This window comes from Canis lupus, chromosome 1 (genome assembly GCF_011100685.1).
Source record: "Canis lupus familiaris isolate Mischka breed German Shepherd chromosome 1, alternate assembly UU_Cfam_GSD_1.0, whole genome shotgun sequence".
NCBI classification, from domain to species: Eukaryota; Metazoa; Chordata; class Mammalia; order Carnivora; family Canidae; genus Canis; species Canis lupus.
In genome coordinates this window covers 89,156,446-89,173,329 of record NC_049222.1, presented here as the reverse complement: position 1 = coordinate 89,173,329, position 16,884 = coordinate 89,156,446, and the positions used below count along the sequence as shown (strand labels likewise).

The 16,884-nt window shown below is 40.3% G+C and overlaps 1 protein-coding gene across 7 annotated transcripts in view; it reads left to right on the top strand.

Moving 5' to 3' along the window:
• PIP5K1B (phosphatidylinositol-4-phosphate 5-kinase type 1 beta) overlaps positions 1 to 16,884 on the top strand; it is a 299,484-nt gene that overhangs the window by 159,273 nt on the left and 123,327 nt on the right. For all 7 annotated transcript variants that reach the window (XM_038527137.1, XM_038527138.1, XM_038527139.1 and 4 more), the window contains 2 exons: positions 1,684 to 1,814; positions 14,727 to 14,844. In XM_038527137.1, coding sequence (XP_038383065.1) covers positions 1,684 to 1,814; positions 14,727 to 14,844 — 249 coding nt within the window. The remainder of the gene's footprint in view (positions 1 to 1,683; positions 1,815 to 14,726; positions 14,845 to 16,884) is intronic.

The window sequence follows — 16,884 nt, the reverse complement described above, 5'->3', positions numbered from 1 at the left end:
CACTTTCTGTTGCTGGGGGTCAGGGAGGAGGGTAGTCAACAGAGAATTGAGTACTACATCTGTGTGACAGGTGTTCCAGCCCAAGGAGCGCTAGATGACTGAATTAAGTTAGAACTACAGATAGTTCCAGAAAGCAGTCAGGGGTAGGGGACAGAGAGAGACAGGCACTTTGAGAGCACATGACCATGTTGATAGGTCTGGAACAGAACTCTTCGGGGTGTCGGATCCTCTGGAAGATGCTGATGTCATACCTTGTGCCATACAGCTCTGAGTAATGGATAGGAGAAGGGATGCCTTTTGAATTTTTATGCAAGGTTAAAATGAACTCCATTTCAGCCTTCAGAAGTCAGAGCTCTGGGTACAAAAGGTCACTGATGCCAACTGGTGGCATTGCAGAGCTCAGAGTGGAGAATTAAAATAGCAACCTTTTTGTTTTCGGAGCACTAGTTGCACTGGGGGCTTTGAGTTCTAAGTCTTTTGCCATCCGGCTGCCCTGGGATCTTAAGTAAAGAGGCATGCAGGCCATTTTTCTGCCTCCTGTACAGAGGAGAGTAGGGAGTTGTCGTCAGACTAGGGATGATGTCACATTTGCAATGGGGTGAGCAAGCCACCAAATGATGACTCCACGGGGAGAAGGGTTGTTACCAGCTGTGTGGGTGGAAGTGGCTGAGCTGTACACTGATTGATCGTGGCCTCAAATTTGATCCTTAATCCTCAGATTTCCTTAATTATGGAGCTAATTCATTCTTAAAGGCTCAAAATTATCTCTGCATAAAACTCTCAGACCCCTTAAACCTGTCTGGATGCTGTTCTGTGATCACAAACAAAGAACACATAGAACAAGCTAATCTGCAGCCTTTCCACCCCACCTCCAAACAAACCACCACTAGCATAGGACTAAGTCCCCAAAAGTTGACTTCTGAAATGGCCACACTTTTACAAACATCAAGAAGACTGTCTTCTAATTTTCCTAAATGGTGTTATTCTGCTTTTTCTCCTATTGTGTTGGTTAAAACTATGTACACACTCACACGCATGCATGTATACATAAGTATACACATGTGTGTAGATGCATCATTCCCTAATATTGTGTGAATTGAATTATGGAATGATCCTGGGAAAGTAGTCGGTTGGAAGTATTGGTATTCCAGTTCTGTGGGTTTTATCACAGATCAATGTAGGAAATTTTGCTGATGGATCCATGGCAAATGAAACCAGTAAGCAATTTCCAAATTAAACTTTATCCAGATTCAGGTTACTTTTTGTTCTCTCATTTCTTCTGAAGATAAAATACTCTTCCTCACCTGTAAGTATGTTCTAGAACTTCAGATTTTTAAAAAATGTGGCTGTAGCCTTTCTCTTTTGATAGAAATAATAATGCTACATAATGAAAGTATCCTACCAAATTTCTGAGTTCTTACTAAAAGAAAGGTGGAGATTTGGGACTATAACTTGACCTTAGAAATATTTGTAGGAAAGATTATCATTAAAAAATTCCATATCAAGGAGGGTCCTTAATGTTCAGAATAGACTCACCATCAAAAGAAGCATCCTATCATCTCTCCAAACCCAGCTTCCTCTTTGCTTTGGAACAAGAAAAAACATCTGACCTCACTCGCTGCTTGGAACTTTGAAGGAGACCTTGACCATGGAGGTTAACCCTGACCTTTGTTTTCTTTGCAGACTGCATCATCTGCTATCAAAGGTGCTATTCAGCTGGGAATAGGATACACAGTGGGGAATCTCACTTCCAAGCCAGATAGAGATGTCCTCATGCAAGACTTTTATGTGGTGGAAAGCGTGTTCCTGCCCAGGTAAGAACATCTCTGTTGGTGAGGATTTCTGTGCAAAAGAACCTGCCTGGTGGCATCTCCATATTGAAGACTTTCCTACCAGTGCATGCAAACGTGTTCACGCTGGACCTTTAGCAGGCCTAGAAGCAGTGCAAATGATTGTCACTTTATGTTGCCTCAATGGCTTGCATTTTTTATATGGAGAGAGGAAGTAGGTTCTGTCCTGTGAGCTACTTATAGTTTATGTAATGCCTAGAAGACTGTGTGAAGACAGACTTTGAAATTCAGTGGGAAAGAGTGCAGTACTCACAGAGTAATGTCTGCATGGGTTTAGCAAAAGAAGGCATTTTAGAAGCAACTGGTGCCAGGTTGTTGCTTCCTCCAATTTCAAAGATGGGCTGGAGGCTCACGACTGAGCTTCATATCTGAGCTCAGTCATGTAGGTCTTCATTCATGATGACTTTGACTTAGCTTTCCTCCAGAGACCTTATGAGACTCCTGCTATCCTGACACCATATTTGCAAGCACACCCCAGTTAACCATACGTGCCACCATCAGCTTTATCATATTTTTTTTTTGGTGGGCAGTGAGTACATTTATTTATTCAACAAATAAATCTGAAATGGATGGTGGCTTTGGTTGCACAACAGTGTGAATGGCCTCAATTGCACAGAACTGTACACTTACACATGGTTTAAATGGAAAGCCCTATGTTATATTGTCTTTACCAAAATAAAGTAAATAAATTAAAATTCTTAAAGCCTAGTGCTAGGCTGAGAAGAAGTAATCATTGTTAAATTGGAGATGTCACCACTACTGACAGGGATTTTCAAAGAAAAGAATCTAGAAAATAAAAATACAGCTACTTGATTTGGGGGCTTAGGGCAATTAATTTATCTTTGGGGCTATGAGTTGACTTAGAAGACACATAATATATTTTAAAATAAGTATTTCTCTGGCAATTAAGCCACTTTTGTTAATAGTTATTCCTGGGCTCGGGTGAGAATGGCTGGGGTGACCCTTGACCCTCAGGACCTGCATGGCCTTATTATTATTTTCTTAATCTTCAGGGAAATGATAGTTACATATATCTCCATGTCCAGTTGTCAACTGTCTGGAAATCAAACCATTAGGTGATGAACCCAGACAGCCTAGTTTGGCTGAAGAATACAGTTGATCTATCAGAACTTTTATTTTATTGTATTTTATTTATTCATAGAGAGAGAGAGAGAGAGAGAGGCAGAGACACAGGCAGAGGGAGAAGCACGCTCCATGCAGGGAGCCTGACATGGGATTTGATCCCCGGTCTCCAGGATCACGCCCTGGACTGAAGGTGGCGCTAAACTGCTGAGCCACCCGGGCTGCCCTATCAGAACTTTTAAAATTTGCTTCTCTGGGGTCCTTAGCAGCCCCCAGAAGAAGTTTCCATACAGGAGACAGACAGCTCAAACCTAAGATATAATCCTGTTTTCTCATGACACTGTTCATCTTTCCATAGTTGGAAATTGTCCTGTGTTTGTTTTTATTTATTTTTTTAAGATTTTATTTATTTGAGCAAGAGAGAGAGCAAAAGAGGTGCAATCAAGTGATCAGGGGGTGGGGGAGGGGCAGAGGGAGAAACAGATTCCCCACTGAGCAGGGAGCCTGAGCTCGATCCCAGGACCCTAACATCATGACCTGAGCCGAAGTCAGATGCTTAACCAACTGAGCCACCCAAGTGCCCCTGTGTGTTTGTTTTTGCAGTCTGTTTATCATTCCCAGAAAGTATATATTAACTACATTTTTTTTTTCTCTAGAAACTCAGGAAGTCACAGGTTTATCTGAATCTTTTATTCTGACTTTTTAATTTGGCTACAAAGAATAAGAGAAATCGAGGTCTTCTGTGGTAGGGTGACTGGCAGTGAGTTCAGGCCACTGAGAGCAGTTACAGTGGCAGATGGGTGGATAAAGAGCATGCACCATCCCCCGGTCTCTTCTACCTGTAGTGTCCAATCAATAGAGCCAAGTATGGATGGGCTCCTGGGAAAGCATGGCCAAGCATGCACTCCCCAGACCTGCAGCCTCAGCATCACCTGGAACTTGTTTAAAAATGCATATTCTTGGACTCTACCCCAGATCAACTGAATCAGCAGCTCTGGAAGTGAGACGGAGCATCTGTTGAACAATCCCTCCAGGTGATTCTGAGCGCATAATTGTTTGAGAACCACTGACCTGGCACATTACTTCCCATGTTACAGTGATAATCTTTCTGATAGATAACCAAGTTTCATTCTTGGAGTTGTTAGATGCTTTGTGCAACTAATAAAACCCCAAATGACTTTATAAATTAATACCTAAAATTTTATCTAGCAACTAAATTATACATGACACTCTGTGAGATATTTTACAATATGGAGCACATAAGTAGGTCTTCATATGTACTATAGGTACTTTCATGGTGCCATCAATCCTTTTGTTCATGGATGATTTATTATAAGCATGTTATATCTTATAATTAAGACACAATGAGGTCTTTTTTCACCTTTTTCCTCGGGAGTAGGAAAGCCAGCATTGTCCATACCCAGTATTTGTGTCTTTGACCTCTACTCTCTGTGCCAGGGTAACAACACCAGTCCCTGCATGGCAGACACATCACTGGGTGGAGAGGAATACCTAGCTAACTGACCCTACTTAGAGGAACTCTCTGTCACATTTAAAATATATCATTTTATTTTTTTTTCAATTTTCATTTATTTATGATAGAGAGAGAGAGAGAGAGAGGCAGAGACATAGGCAGAGGGATAAGCAGGCTCCATGCACCGGGATGCCCGATGTGGGATTCGATCCTGGGTCTCCAGGATCGCGCCCTGGGCCAAAGGCAGGCGCCAAACCGCTGCGCCACCCAGGGATCCCTAAAATATATCATTTTAAAGGATATATAGCTTTTATTTTTTTTGAAGATTCTGTTTAATTTTTTTATTTGAGAGAGAGAAAGAGAGAGCACAGTGTTGGGGGGGTAGGTGGGCAGACTAACACCGAGCAGGGAGCCCAGTGACTCAGTCCCACAACCCTAAAATCACGAGCCAAAGGCAGACACTCAACCGACTGAGCCACCCAGGTGCACCTGAAACATGTATAGCTTTTAAATGTCAATATGACATGAAGCATTTGATTCAGACAAGAATTTCTTTTAGCAAACACTGTATTGTTTGTTTAAATAACAGATGTACTCTGGGTATATTTACATAAGGACAGAAGAAACATATATGGGCCTTGCCTCAGTTTCCTTATCTAGGCTGTTTCTTCATTCGTTTAACAAAGCGATTGGAGCCAGCGTTTCTCAGTGGCTATTTTGGTTAAGACAATTCTTTGTGTAAGACTGCACACTTCAGGAATTTTGTCACCCCCCAAGGCCATGCCAGTAATATCTCCTTATTACCCTCACAATCAAAATGCTCCCCCAAAATGATGAGTAAATTCAATATCTTGATCATGGTGATGGTTTCATGGATATAGACACCTATGAAAATTAACAGACTGTACCTTATTATATGTCAGTTATACCACAATAAAGCTGCTAGATAAAATACCCTCCCCATCCGCCCGTACTTCTATACCTGCCTGGAGATGGGCGGGGGGGTAGGGGGGCAGCAGCAGGACTGTCCCTGGTTGTGAGCAACTAAGCATTCTGAAGTGTCTGATGGCTCTAACATGCACTGAATCTATCTGGGTCATGAAGAAAACTAATTGCTTAGGGTACCTTGAGATGTTCTAATTCACTACCATTGTGAAGCTGCAGGATCTGTTTCCCTTGGCAACAAAATGCATTTGTTATTTATTTATTTATTTATTTATTTATTTATTTATTTATGTTAAAGTAGCTCAACGTTATTTTTAGATAATACATATTTGTTCTACAGATGATTTCATTTTGTAGATGGAAAGCCTCTGGACTTGAGATTTGAAGGATAATGTAAAATCCCTTTCAACGATCTAATTGCATGATCTTCCAAAATCAAAGTAGAGGAGTAAAAGGACTTTGCCCATATCTTAATCTTTTGACCCTAGGTTCTCTGCTGTGATCAGAAACTTAGTTATAAATTTTCATGTATAAGTGAAGAAGAAAGAGGATGTTTCATAATGTTTTGCCTTGTAAACATGAACCTCAGGTGGCAAAACTTAGGAGTACCTACTATGAGCCACCCATGGTTTTATTGATATAATATTTATATAACATGATATTAAATTATTGTTTTTACCTTTCATCTTTACCAAAAAACAAAAATATCCATTTTACATAGGAAGTAGATAAGGCCCTGAGACAGTAAATGGCTTTACCCAAAGCTGTACAACCAATAAATGGTAAAGGCAGGATTTGAACTCAGGGTGGCTGTCTCCAGAGTTTTGCGTTTCCTTACACTGTGGCAAGAAAGCACAGTAACAGGATTCCTACTTTTTTGAATCAGAAAAAGTATCCAGCTTTGACCTCAAAATTATCAACCTAAAGCTGTCTCTCCAGGCCCTCAATAAGCAGCTGTAATACTTCTCCACTTTTGGAGCCCCCATCACTGTCTTCCCTGTAAGGGAAAATACAGCTTGAAAGCTGGCACTAAAAATGTTTATAATTTTCCATATTCAAGAATAATCATCTACCTAAAGAATTCCTAAAAGTCTTCTGCATTTTAATCTCTTCACTTAAAAAAAAAAATCTCTTCATTTATAAAATGGAGTTCAGTTTGACAATAAGGATCATTGCAGAACACAAATTGCCCGTAAGTTTGATGTCTGCACTCTTTGGGATTTATGTGAATGGCCAAGGGATACCGTCATTGAGCAGAAAATTACTCAGAACTATTGTCAGGGTGAAACATCTTTCTAAATGGCAAGCAAACATACTGGTCAATGGTTCATATGAGCGTTGTCAGATTTCAGTGCTAGATATTATGGTTTTGATAGGTTAGCGAACTACCTGCATTTCAAGTAATGTTGATGTTAACTCATCTGAGAACCTATCTTTATATACCATGGGTCAGCATAGTACAGCCCCTAGGATAAATATGCCTCCCTGTCCCATTTTGTTAATAAAGTTTAATTGGAACACAGCCATATCCATTCATTTACATGTTGTCTGGAGCTGAGTAGAGCTCTAAGTAGTTGCAACAGAGACTCTAAAAAGATTGACAACCCCAGCCAGTACAGATATTCTGTGCCAAGCCTTATATAAGTAGATGTGGACAACACATAAGACTGCTAGAATAGTCCTCCCTGCTTTAAAGAGGATTTGTGGCCAATGCTGGACAAGTCAAAGAGTATGATGTCCCTTCAAGTCAAAGCTCTCTAAATATTTGTTCAACATTTAAGTAGTGGGGATGGGGAGAGACGGATTTCCTATTAATAAAAGGTACATGCCTCTTCCTTTAGTTCAAAATAAAAGGTTTAGTGCATGTACTGAATATTACATAACATTTTAACTTATCTAAAATTGCCTTCAAAACACGACTTCCCAGGGTGGTACCAACTGCTTGGGAGGTTTGGCATTTAGACAGTCATTGATATCACGTGTTCCCGGTCAATGACAGCCCACAATACATTATTTGATTTTGAACTTTAAGCTGCTTTCATCTACTGATTTTTAAAGACTGGCTGTCAGCCAGCTGGCCTCAAAAGATGGTGCGGCCTTGCATTGCACGAGATAGCACATGTCTCTCTGTGTGCCCGAAGTGCTCGGCAGGAGGGTGACACCAGCAAGGAGTGTGTCTTTGGCTTTGTTTTGCTTTGTTTTCCCATTCAAGAGCACTAATTTGGCAAGAGAGAGGGGACCGATTGAAATTTCACTGGTTAAATCAAGAGTCATAAGGGACTCCACTTGCCTGAAATGGCAGAGGAAATTAATAACACTTAAGTCAGCTTCTACATACCCTGACTTACAAAGGTCCAATTTGAAGAGTAGGTGCCACCATTAATTTGTTACTGGACTATAGAGTCCCTTGTCCCACTGTATTGCTGCTCAAAGTTTGCACCATTGGTACATTTAGACAAAGCACCCTCCAGTTACCCTGCTTCTTGTCGTCATGCTTGCTATGATGGCTAATTTTATATTTCAATATGACGGCCTAAGGGATGCCTGATAACTGATAAAACATTATTTCTGAGTGTGTCTGTGATGATTTCTCCAGAGGAAATTTGCATTCAAATCAGTACATTGACTCAAGAGTACCTCAGTGATTTGTTGTGGGCATCATTTTATCTGTTGAGGGCCTTAATGGAACCAAAAGGTAGAGGAAGAGCAAATTTGCTCCCTGCTTGAGATGGACAGGCATCTTCTCCTGCCTTCAGACACTAGCATTCCTGGCTCTTGGGCCTTCTGACTCAGACCAGAACTTAACACCATTGGTTCCCCTGGTTCTAAGACCTTTACATTTGAGCTGGAATTACACTACCAGCTTTTCTGGGCCTCTAGCTTACAGACGGCAGGTCATGAGACTTCTCACCCTCACTAATCACCCAGGAGTTGCTGGCCAACTCCTTTTGCCAACAGGCTCCAAACCCACTACTGACAGATACAGTTTGAAATCAATGAATTCACCAAATATAAAGTGCTGCCTTGAAATCATCAGAGCTCTGGCTCTCGGCTCCCAAACTGAACCCCTTGTGTGTCCTGGAAATGCTAAAAATAGTTTCACCTTACTACTTAGCACCAAATCTCTCCTCCCAGCAGCACCCCAAATAGTGCTAGGTTATCAGGCTGTGAAACCACAAAGCTAAGGTGTTCACAGTCCATACAAATGGGAATGCTCATGTGGCTAACCAAGCTTCTGTAAGTAGAATTCTGCCCACCTGACCCTCCAGTGGGAGGTCCTCCTGGAGAAGAGCTGGTGTGTGTGGGCAGGGGGTACCCTGAAGCCTGTAACCGAATCCTGAAAAGGAAGACTAGCCTAGGAATGTCAAGTTTAAGTTAAGGCATTCCTGTCTATTTCAGACTTCCGCTGGTCTCGTGTGAATCTAATCTCCCAATTTTATTTGTTCCTGACCAGCTTAGGCCTTACTTTCTCTTCTTGGATTTTGATTTTTTTATCTACTAAAATGGCAAATGCCAGGTGATGGCTAATGATCCTGCAAGCTTCAACAGTGTCTAATTCTAAACATCTGTTGTCATCAAGAAACACATATTTTTAAATTTAAGATGAGCCATGGCTTTGGCCTTAACAGTAGAACTCTCCTCAGAAGAGGTGAATATCAGAATGTCAGAAATTGGTCCGTGATCAAACTTTCTGGTGAAACAAGAGAAAAGGAGCAAAATAAACTACTGTTCTTTATCCAAAGGTTTTCCTTTCCTTTATGGAGTTAACGTACACTTTCCCTTATAATTTGATAAGTCTAGTACTTTGAATTTGCTTAATTGTCTAGGTAATTTGCTTAATTGCTTACTTAACGAGAGAAAGTTGGAAATCCCATGTTGGCCTCCAAATTTTTGTTATTGAAATTTGACCAGCTTTACAGGATCTGAACATCTGGAACCATGGCTCAGAACCTCACAGCCAAAATTTCCAAAACCTCGTTTTTATGCCAAGACAGGAGAACTTTATTTTCCCCTCAGACACTACATAAATGCATTGAAGGAGCATGATATAAAACTTGAGTTGTGAAGAGGTCATTTTTGCACAGTATGTGTAGATGCTGGGCACGGTCTCCTGATGGGTACCACCAGGCTCCGGCAAGGAGAGCCCGTAGGGGCTTCTGGTGGGACTCTTCCACTGGCCAGTGGACTGATGTTCATGGCAGCTGTGTTTATCTGCATTTTAGCTAAGCATGTCATACATGAGCCAAGGGCCCCTGTGCTGGATTCTGCAGGCCAGCACCTACACCCACACCCACAGCCAGCAGATTGCCAGTCTGTGACCTCTAAAAACCCTGGTTGCTATCTACTGGCGGAGCTGTTCTGCACCTGCCATTTGGTCCTGCTGTCATGCACTGTAACTCTGGGCAAACTCCGGTGCCCATTAATCCCATTTCCTTTAGTAAAACTTCATTCATGTCCAGCTGGCATTTGTTACTCACTGGAGCACCTTAACACAGAGAAGCAAACCGTTCTGCTGGGGTGTATGTGTAAGGTTAAAGCTTTTAACCCAAGACCTTTAAAAAATATACTGTGAATGGTAATACATATAAAAGGGTTTATTCTTATACGGCTTTTTCAAAGAAATACTGTAAAAAGTCCCTTTCATCCTTGTGCCTTTTACCCAGTGTCCAACTCCAGTGAACACTGTTGCTAGTGGTCTGTTAATCCTTCAAGGATTTTTTAGGCATATCCATACCCCACCAAATTTATTTTCTTTTTGTATATAAGTGGTGGATGATATACACAGTATTCGGCCTCCTGCTTCTTTCACTTAATTTATCCTAGAGACCTTCCATGTCACTGTGTAATAAACCTCCTCATTTTTTTTTTAGTAGCTAGATAGTATTCCAATGTGTGCCTGAACCATAAATAATCTGACCTACCTCTTCAGAGACAGACAGAGCTAGTTTGCTTCCAACCTGTCCTTACAAATAATGCTAGAATGAATAACCCAGTACACATATGTTGTTTTGTACATAGGCTAGTTTATAAATTACAGGCATGCATTTGCTGGGTCATAGAGTTACGTACATTTGTAATTTTGACAGAAGTTGTGAAGATGTCCTCCATAAAAAGATACCACCTTACTTCCCACTAATAATGCTCCAGGGCACCAAATTCCCCTGAGCTTTACCAAAATTTTGGATTTTTGCCAATCTCCTAGATAGTATAGTCTCAGTGACATTTAATTTGCATTTTTTATGTTATAAACGAGCTTGAGCATCTTTTCATATGTTTCATTTATTTATACATCCATTTCTGTGAAGCGCTTGATCATATCTTTGGCTGCTGTTGTTTTTTTTTTTTTTTTTTTTAATTAACTTTTTGGTCTTCGACTTTGCTGTATATGAGAGCTCTTTATATTAGGGGATCAGCCCTTTGTGATACAAGTTGCAAATATTTTCCCATTTTGTCATTTTCTTTTATTGCTTTTTTTTTTTTTCTTTTTTTTTAAATACTACCTGGTCAACTCCTCCTCCATGTGAAGTATTCAAGTCTGGGCTGTTTGCCATCATCATACAGCCTTGATCATCCAAACATATGAGGGTTCTCCACATTCTAGGCACCTGGCCACTCACATTTCTGTTCACTTTGACATTGTACCAGGGCTCAGGAAACACAGCTTGTAAATGACAGAGGTGAAACTTGGACCCAGGCCTCTCTTGACTATAAGGAGTCTGAGCATCATCACCATCACCACCACCCTGGCTATTCAGCATAATTTAAGAGAATGCAAGCTGGTCTTCTGTTAATCAAAGGAAAGTAAAAGTCCTAAGATAAAATCTACTAGGAAAGAAACAAAGAGTGGTGATATGTTATGACTCACTACTTGGGGAATGTTCCCTTCCATCCGTGCAAATAGAGAGATTCAAGATTGTGTAATGTCAGTAAATAATTATTAGTTCATGTATGTTAATGATGCCATGAAGAAATTTTTACTCTGTGTAATGCCTATGATGAGTATCATGTCTACTCCCTCTCCATTTTCTCCATTTATGAAAATGTATGTTATTAACTGTCCCATACAGGCAATTGACACAATGTCTGTATCTCATTGTGATCCCAACCTAGCTAGATTATTTTTTCATTCTTAATGATTTGGCAGATTTTTCTACCAGCTGTCAGTGTAGATACCTACAGAAGTAAATGTGCCCTTTCTCATCCCAGATACATCCTGTGTGTGTACGTGGCTGTCTGCTCTCCAGGAAAACATCACACTATCCTTTTTGCACCATGACTGAGTGAACCAAGTAGTCAGGGGGATGTGAATCCAAGGGAAAGTGTCTTAGTTGATGGTTTCAGGGAAAGGTGAGCAGCCCAAGAAGCTCAGAGTAACCACAAATGAAAATAATGATAAATACTCTATCTTTACTGATAGAGTCTTGGGCCCTCAAATGCATAAGAATAAGCCATTAAAAAAAAAAACAAAACAAAACTGGGAGCACCTGAGTGACTCAGTGGTTGAGTATCTGCCTTTGGCTCAGGGCGTAATCCCAGGGTCTTGGGATCAAGTCCCGCATGGGGCTCCCCACAGGGAGGGAGCCTGCTTCTCCCTCTACCTGTGTCTCTGTCTCTCAGGAATAAATAAATAAAATCTTAAAAAAAAAAAAAAAGAGAGAGAGAAAAACAAAATTTCAGGGACGCCTGGGTGGCTTAGTCGGTTAAGTGTCTGACTCTTGGTTTTGGCTCAGGTCGTGATCTCAGGGTTGTGAGATCAAGCCCCATGCTGGGCTCCACTCTTAGCAAGGAGTCTGCTTGAGACCCTCCCTCACCTGGTCCCTCTGCCTCTCCCCCTCTTCCCATGCACTCTCTCTCTCTCTCTCAAATATTTTTTTTTAATCTTCTTTCTTAAGAAAAACCCCAAAGATGTAGACCATTGGGTTTTATTCTTTGAACGTTGAAGGTAATGTAATGCGCTGTAAGGAATTAGTTACTTTGATCGTGGGAAGTAGAAAAGGGAGAAGAGAGTGGAAGAAATAAGAAATTGGCAACACTCTTAGCCCTTGGAAAGCAGCTCACTTCAAACCCAAGGCATCGTGCTGACTTTTACTTGGCTTGCAACAGTGAGGAAGGATGTCAGAGGCCACTTTGAGCCTTGTTGATTTTTACCCCTTATTTCTGCATAGCCCACATTTTCAAGCTACTGCATATCTGATGAGCTCCAGAATTATTCCTTTTGACAATCCCGGAGGACCTATAACTGAATACATGTCCCCTTAAAGTCTCAAAATAGAGAATAAGGGAATGTTCAGATGTAATGCCTGGGCAGTGCATACATATTATGAATATTCAACTATACTTGCTTAGGGAAATGGAAACTATTCAAATAAGCAAGTGATTCAGGGCCATTCTGCACATTGAGCTGACACAATAAGAGGTGACTGCTCTCATCCCAGGCAGACCCAGTTCCTGGGCCATTCCCCTAAAGGGCAAGCTTCGTCTCTAAAGATAAGATGTATTATCTGCTGCTGGTCCCTAACAGCACAAGCCAACTACTTCCTCTGGGAGTCACCAGAAGAAGCAGTCATCTGTGACCATGCAGGAGGAAGAACTGGCTATAGTAGATATATTGAATAGATAACCTTCTAAATGGTCCTCAAGAGTGATTTTTTTTATTATGGTGATTTTTTAAATTAATCAAATGATTTTTAAAATTCTGATGTAATTAACATACAGTGTTATATTGATTTCAGGTGTTCAGTGTAGCGATTCAGTAATTCTATACATTACTCAATGCTCATCATAAGTGTACCCTTAATCCCCATCACCTGTTTCACTCATTGCCCACCACCATCACCTCCCTTCTGGTCACCATCTGTTTGTTCCCTATAGTTAAGAGTGTTTCTTGGTTTGTCTCTTCTGGGTTTTTTTTTTTTTTTTGTCGTTGTTGTTATTGTTAATTCCACATATAGGTGAAATCATATGGTATTTGTCTTTCTCTGACTTAAGTCACCTAGCATTATACTGTCTAGATCTATTCATGTTGTTGCAAATGGCAAGATTTCACTCTTTTTATGGCTGAGTAATATTCCATTGTGATATAGAGAGAAATACCAGTGATTTTTTTTACCTTACTTCTTGACTTGAGCCTAAGCTTCATGTAAGAATCAACTATACTGTTGTAGCATTATCTTGAAAACCCATCCTTTCAATTAAAAAATGCTTATTGTCAATGATCTGTCAGGTAGTGATACAAAAATCCAACTGCCTTGAAAAAACTTCAACTGTAGTAGATTCCAAGTGTTTGTTGTATGCTAAAAGCCTTTTAATTTGCACAGTGTTATTTGTATCCACAAAAATCAGACCAAGACAAAGTTATAGAGTCTTAATGTCCCATTTAGAATGTGGCAAAAAGAGAACTTGAGCCTCTCTATAAAATTGTATGCATCTACTGCATTGTTCTTTTCACAATGAAAACTTTAAGTATAGATAAATTAGGTGGCTTGTCGGATGTCATGTGAAATGTATTACAGTTGTAGTCAGAATAAAATGAAGAATAAACATCAAAATTCAGACTAGAGGACGCCTCTAAGGAGAAAGAGGGTTTTATGATCAATAAAAAGTGGAGAAGGCAATTCAACTAAATAGATAATATTTTATTTCATAAGCAGCATTTTGGCTCCATGAGTAGTCACTGGTTTATTTCTTCATACTTTTCATGTGTCATCAATATTGCACAAAAATTTTTAAAGATGAACCCGGGAGAGGGAGAGAAAAAGATAATGATGTATCTGGGAATGGAAATACAATTTTAAAATCCCTAAAATATTTAAGGTCTCTTTTCCTATAAATATGGATGTAAGAAAGAGTTCAGATTCAGGACTCCTCTCTTTCTGGTTTGATGATTTTGCTAGTGACATATTTTTAAAATTATTTCACTTCCACTTTGAAATGTTTAGCCAATATTCATGGCCAAAAAGAATATGCATTTTTCAAATTATTCCATGCACTAAGCCCTGGATCTTGTACCTAAAGTATTACAACTGTGAGTTCACTGGGAAAGATGGAAAATCACAGGCGCAGATGGATGATGAAGAGTTTTCAGGCTGGAGACCCACTGTGATTGGTAGGGAATGTGATTGGTAGGGAATGCCTGCTTGGAGTGGCCCCCTCTGAGTTAGCATCTGGTTTTACCTGATGGCCATTGCCCTTTGTGACATGAGCTCAGAGAGACCCACAATTGGGGTATGTTTTCCTAGCAGGGAAATTGGCTCAGGACCCATAGAGCTAGTATTTGAAGTCAAAATTGTCTTTGCTAATAATGTTCTCTCTCTCTCTCTCTCTCTCTCTCTCTTGCTGTTTTTTTATTTTTATTATTATTTTTTTAACTGCAGTGAAGGGAGCAATCTGACCCCAGCACATCATTACCCAGACTTCAGATTTAAGACGTATGCTCCACTAGCATTCCGATATTTCAGAGAACTTTTTGGTATCAAGCCTGATGATTACTTGGTAAGAACCTGTAAATTTTCCTTCCTTCTCCAGAAACGTGTGATATAAACATTTGTCTCATAGCAACAGTGACAAGTGGCTTGTGTCTCTTATTTTATAAAGCTCTGGAGCATAGTAAAAGGTCCAAGTTTCATAATGATGATAAATTTAGCTTCAGAAAATGTGATTGGGCTCTGCTGCATTTACTGATAGCTACAAAATCTGCTATGGTAATTGATATTTAAATAATTGTGGGATTGGTTGCTACTCTAGATCATTATTCCAACAGATATATTATAATTAGTTCTAAATACTCCTGTGAATTTTGCTGATTGGATTCTATTTGAAAGCCTTCCTATTTTAATTGCCTTATTTATACCATTTGTCTCAAACCTGCCTTGGCCTACGGCCAGTTTCACCTTGACCTACAGCTTGAATGCCTTTTCCTAGATGCTAGGGAGTTTTGTTCTCAACATCTCCTGATGCAAGCTCTCTTTAAATGTCTTTTCATTTGGTGCAAGGACCTATTTTATCCTTGGAATTGTCTTTTCTCTCCATCTTTCTGGCACGTGGCAGGATGAACACAACAGCCTTTTGTGAGGTAGTCTGATGTGACCTCAGATTGTTACCTTATTCCTGTTCAGGGAGCCAGGAACTTCCTTTTTGTTTCAAGAGGAAAATGGTTTATTTCGTAATTTGATCACTGTTAACACCCTGGGGCTCTTCAAAATTGGTTTTCAAGAAGCTGTAGGAAGGATGCCATCAAATATTTATTGTTCCCCCCATTCTGAATGATCTTAATAAGACTCAAGCCAGATCCTGGAATAAAGCTTTGCAGAGGAAATATGGCAACATTTATCACTTGGAACAAAGAGTATTTAAACTGCATTTTATAATTTAGGTTAAGATGTACATGATAAAATTCAAAGCTGATTCTATTCTGTGCTGATGAAAACCCATGTGTGACCCTCTTCTCTTTTTTTTTTTTTAAGTTTTTTTTTAAACTCCAGTTAACATACAGTGTTCTGTGAGTTTTAGGGGTACAATATAGTGAATGAGCAGTTTAATACATCACTTGATGCTCATCACAACAGGTATACATCTTAATCCCCATCACCTATTTTCCCCATCCCTTGCTGCCCCCCCTAACTTCTTTAGTTGGGCCCTGAGAAACTCCTATGACTTCTGCCCGATGAGATGATACTGGTTCCTCAAAGCACGTTAACAAATCTGCACAGAGCAGTGGGAACTGAATAGTAAACCCCTGGCATCCTGCTGCCCTAGAATGTGTACCTCCAGGTAGCTTTCTGCCTTATGCCCCTCTGAGATGTCGGGTGTCTCTACCCAGCACTTCCAACCTACCCTCACCTGCTTCTCCAGTACACAAAGCTGCAAATCTAGGGGAGGGGACATGGGTGGGTATGGAAATGTACTAGAGAAGATTCTTTGGTTTCTAACCATTCTGTGATCATTGAGCATCACTGTCATTTGGGAAATGTGCTTGGGGAACTCAGTGGGGTCTTGATACTTTATTGAAAACCATACTGTGCTCTGATCTCCTGCCACACATTAGAAATTAGTGGATTCTCCTACTGAATTTCCTTGAGCTGTTTTTAGCCACTAAGATGCCATATACTTGTACTTCATAAGACAGATCCAGTTAGTGTGATGACACGTCTTCCTGTCTGCCCTTCACCCTCCTGTGATCATTGAGCTGCAGGCTGAGAAGCCCACTCTTGCACTCATTCTGTCTCACAAAATTGCTTTCTTGGGGGAAGGCTTTTTCCTGATCAACCACACACACAGCTTATACAGTCTCCTAATGAGAGTTTAAACTGGCAAGAGTTACTTCCGTCATGAGATTAGAGTATTTACAAAGGAGCACAGGAGACTAAGTTGATGGCTTCTCAGAGCAAAAGTCTTCCTTCATGTAGCTGGCAAAAGGTAAATTAATTGATGAGGTACTTTGGACACTTACTGTAACAAAAATACTTGGCTACTAATCAGAGGGATGCTCAAAAATTGTAAGTCATGACACTTAGAGAACTTAGAATGATGATT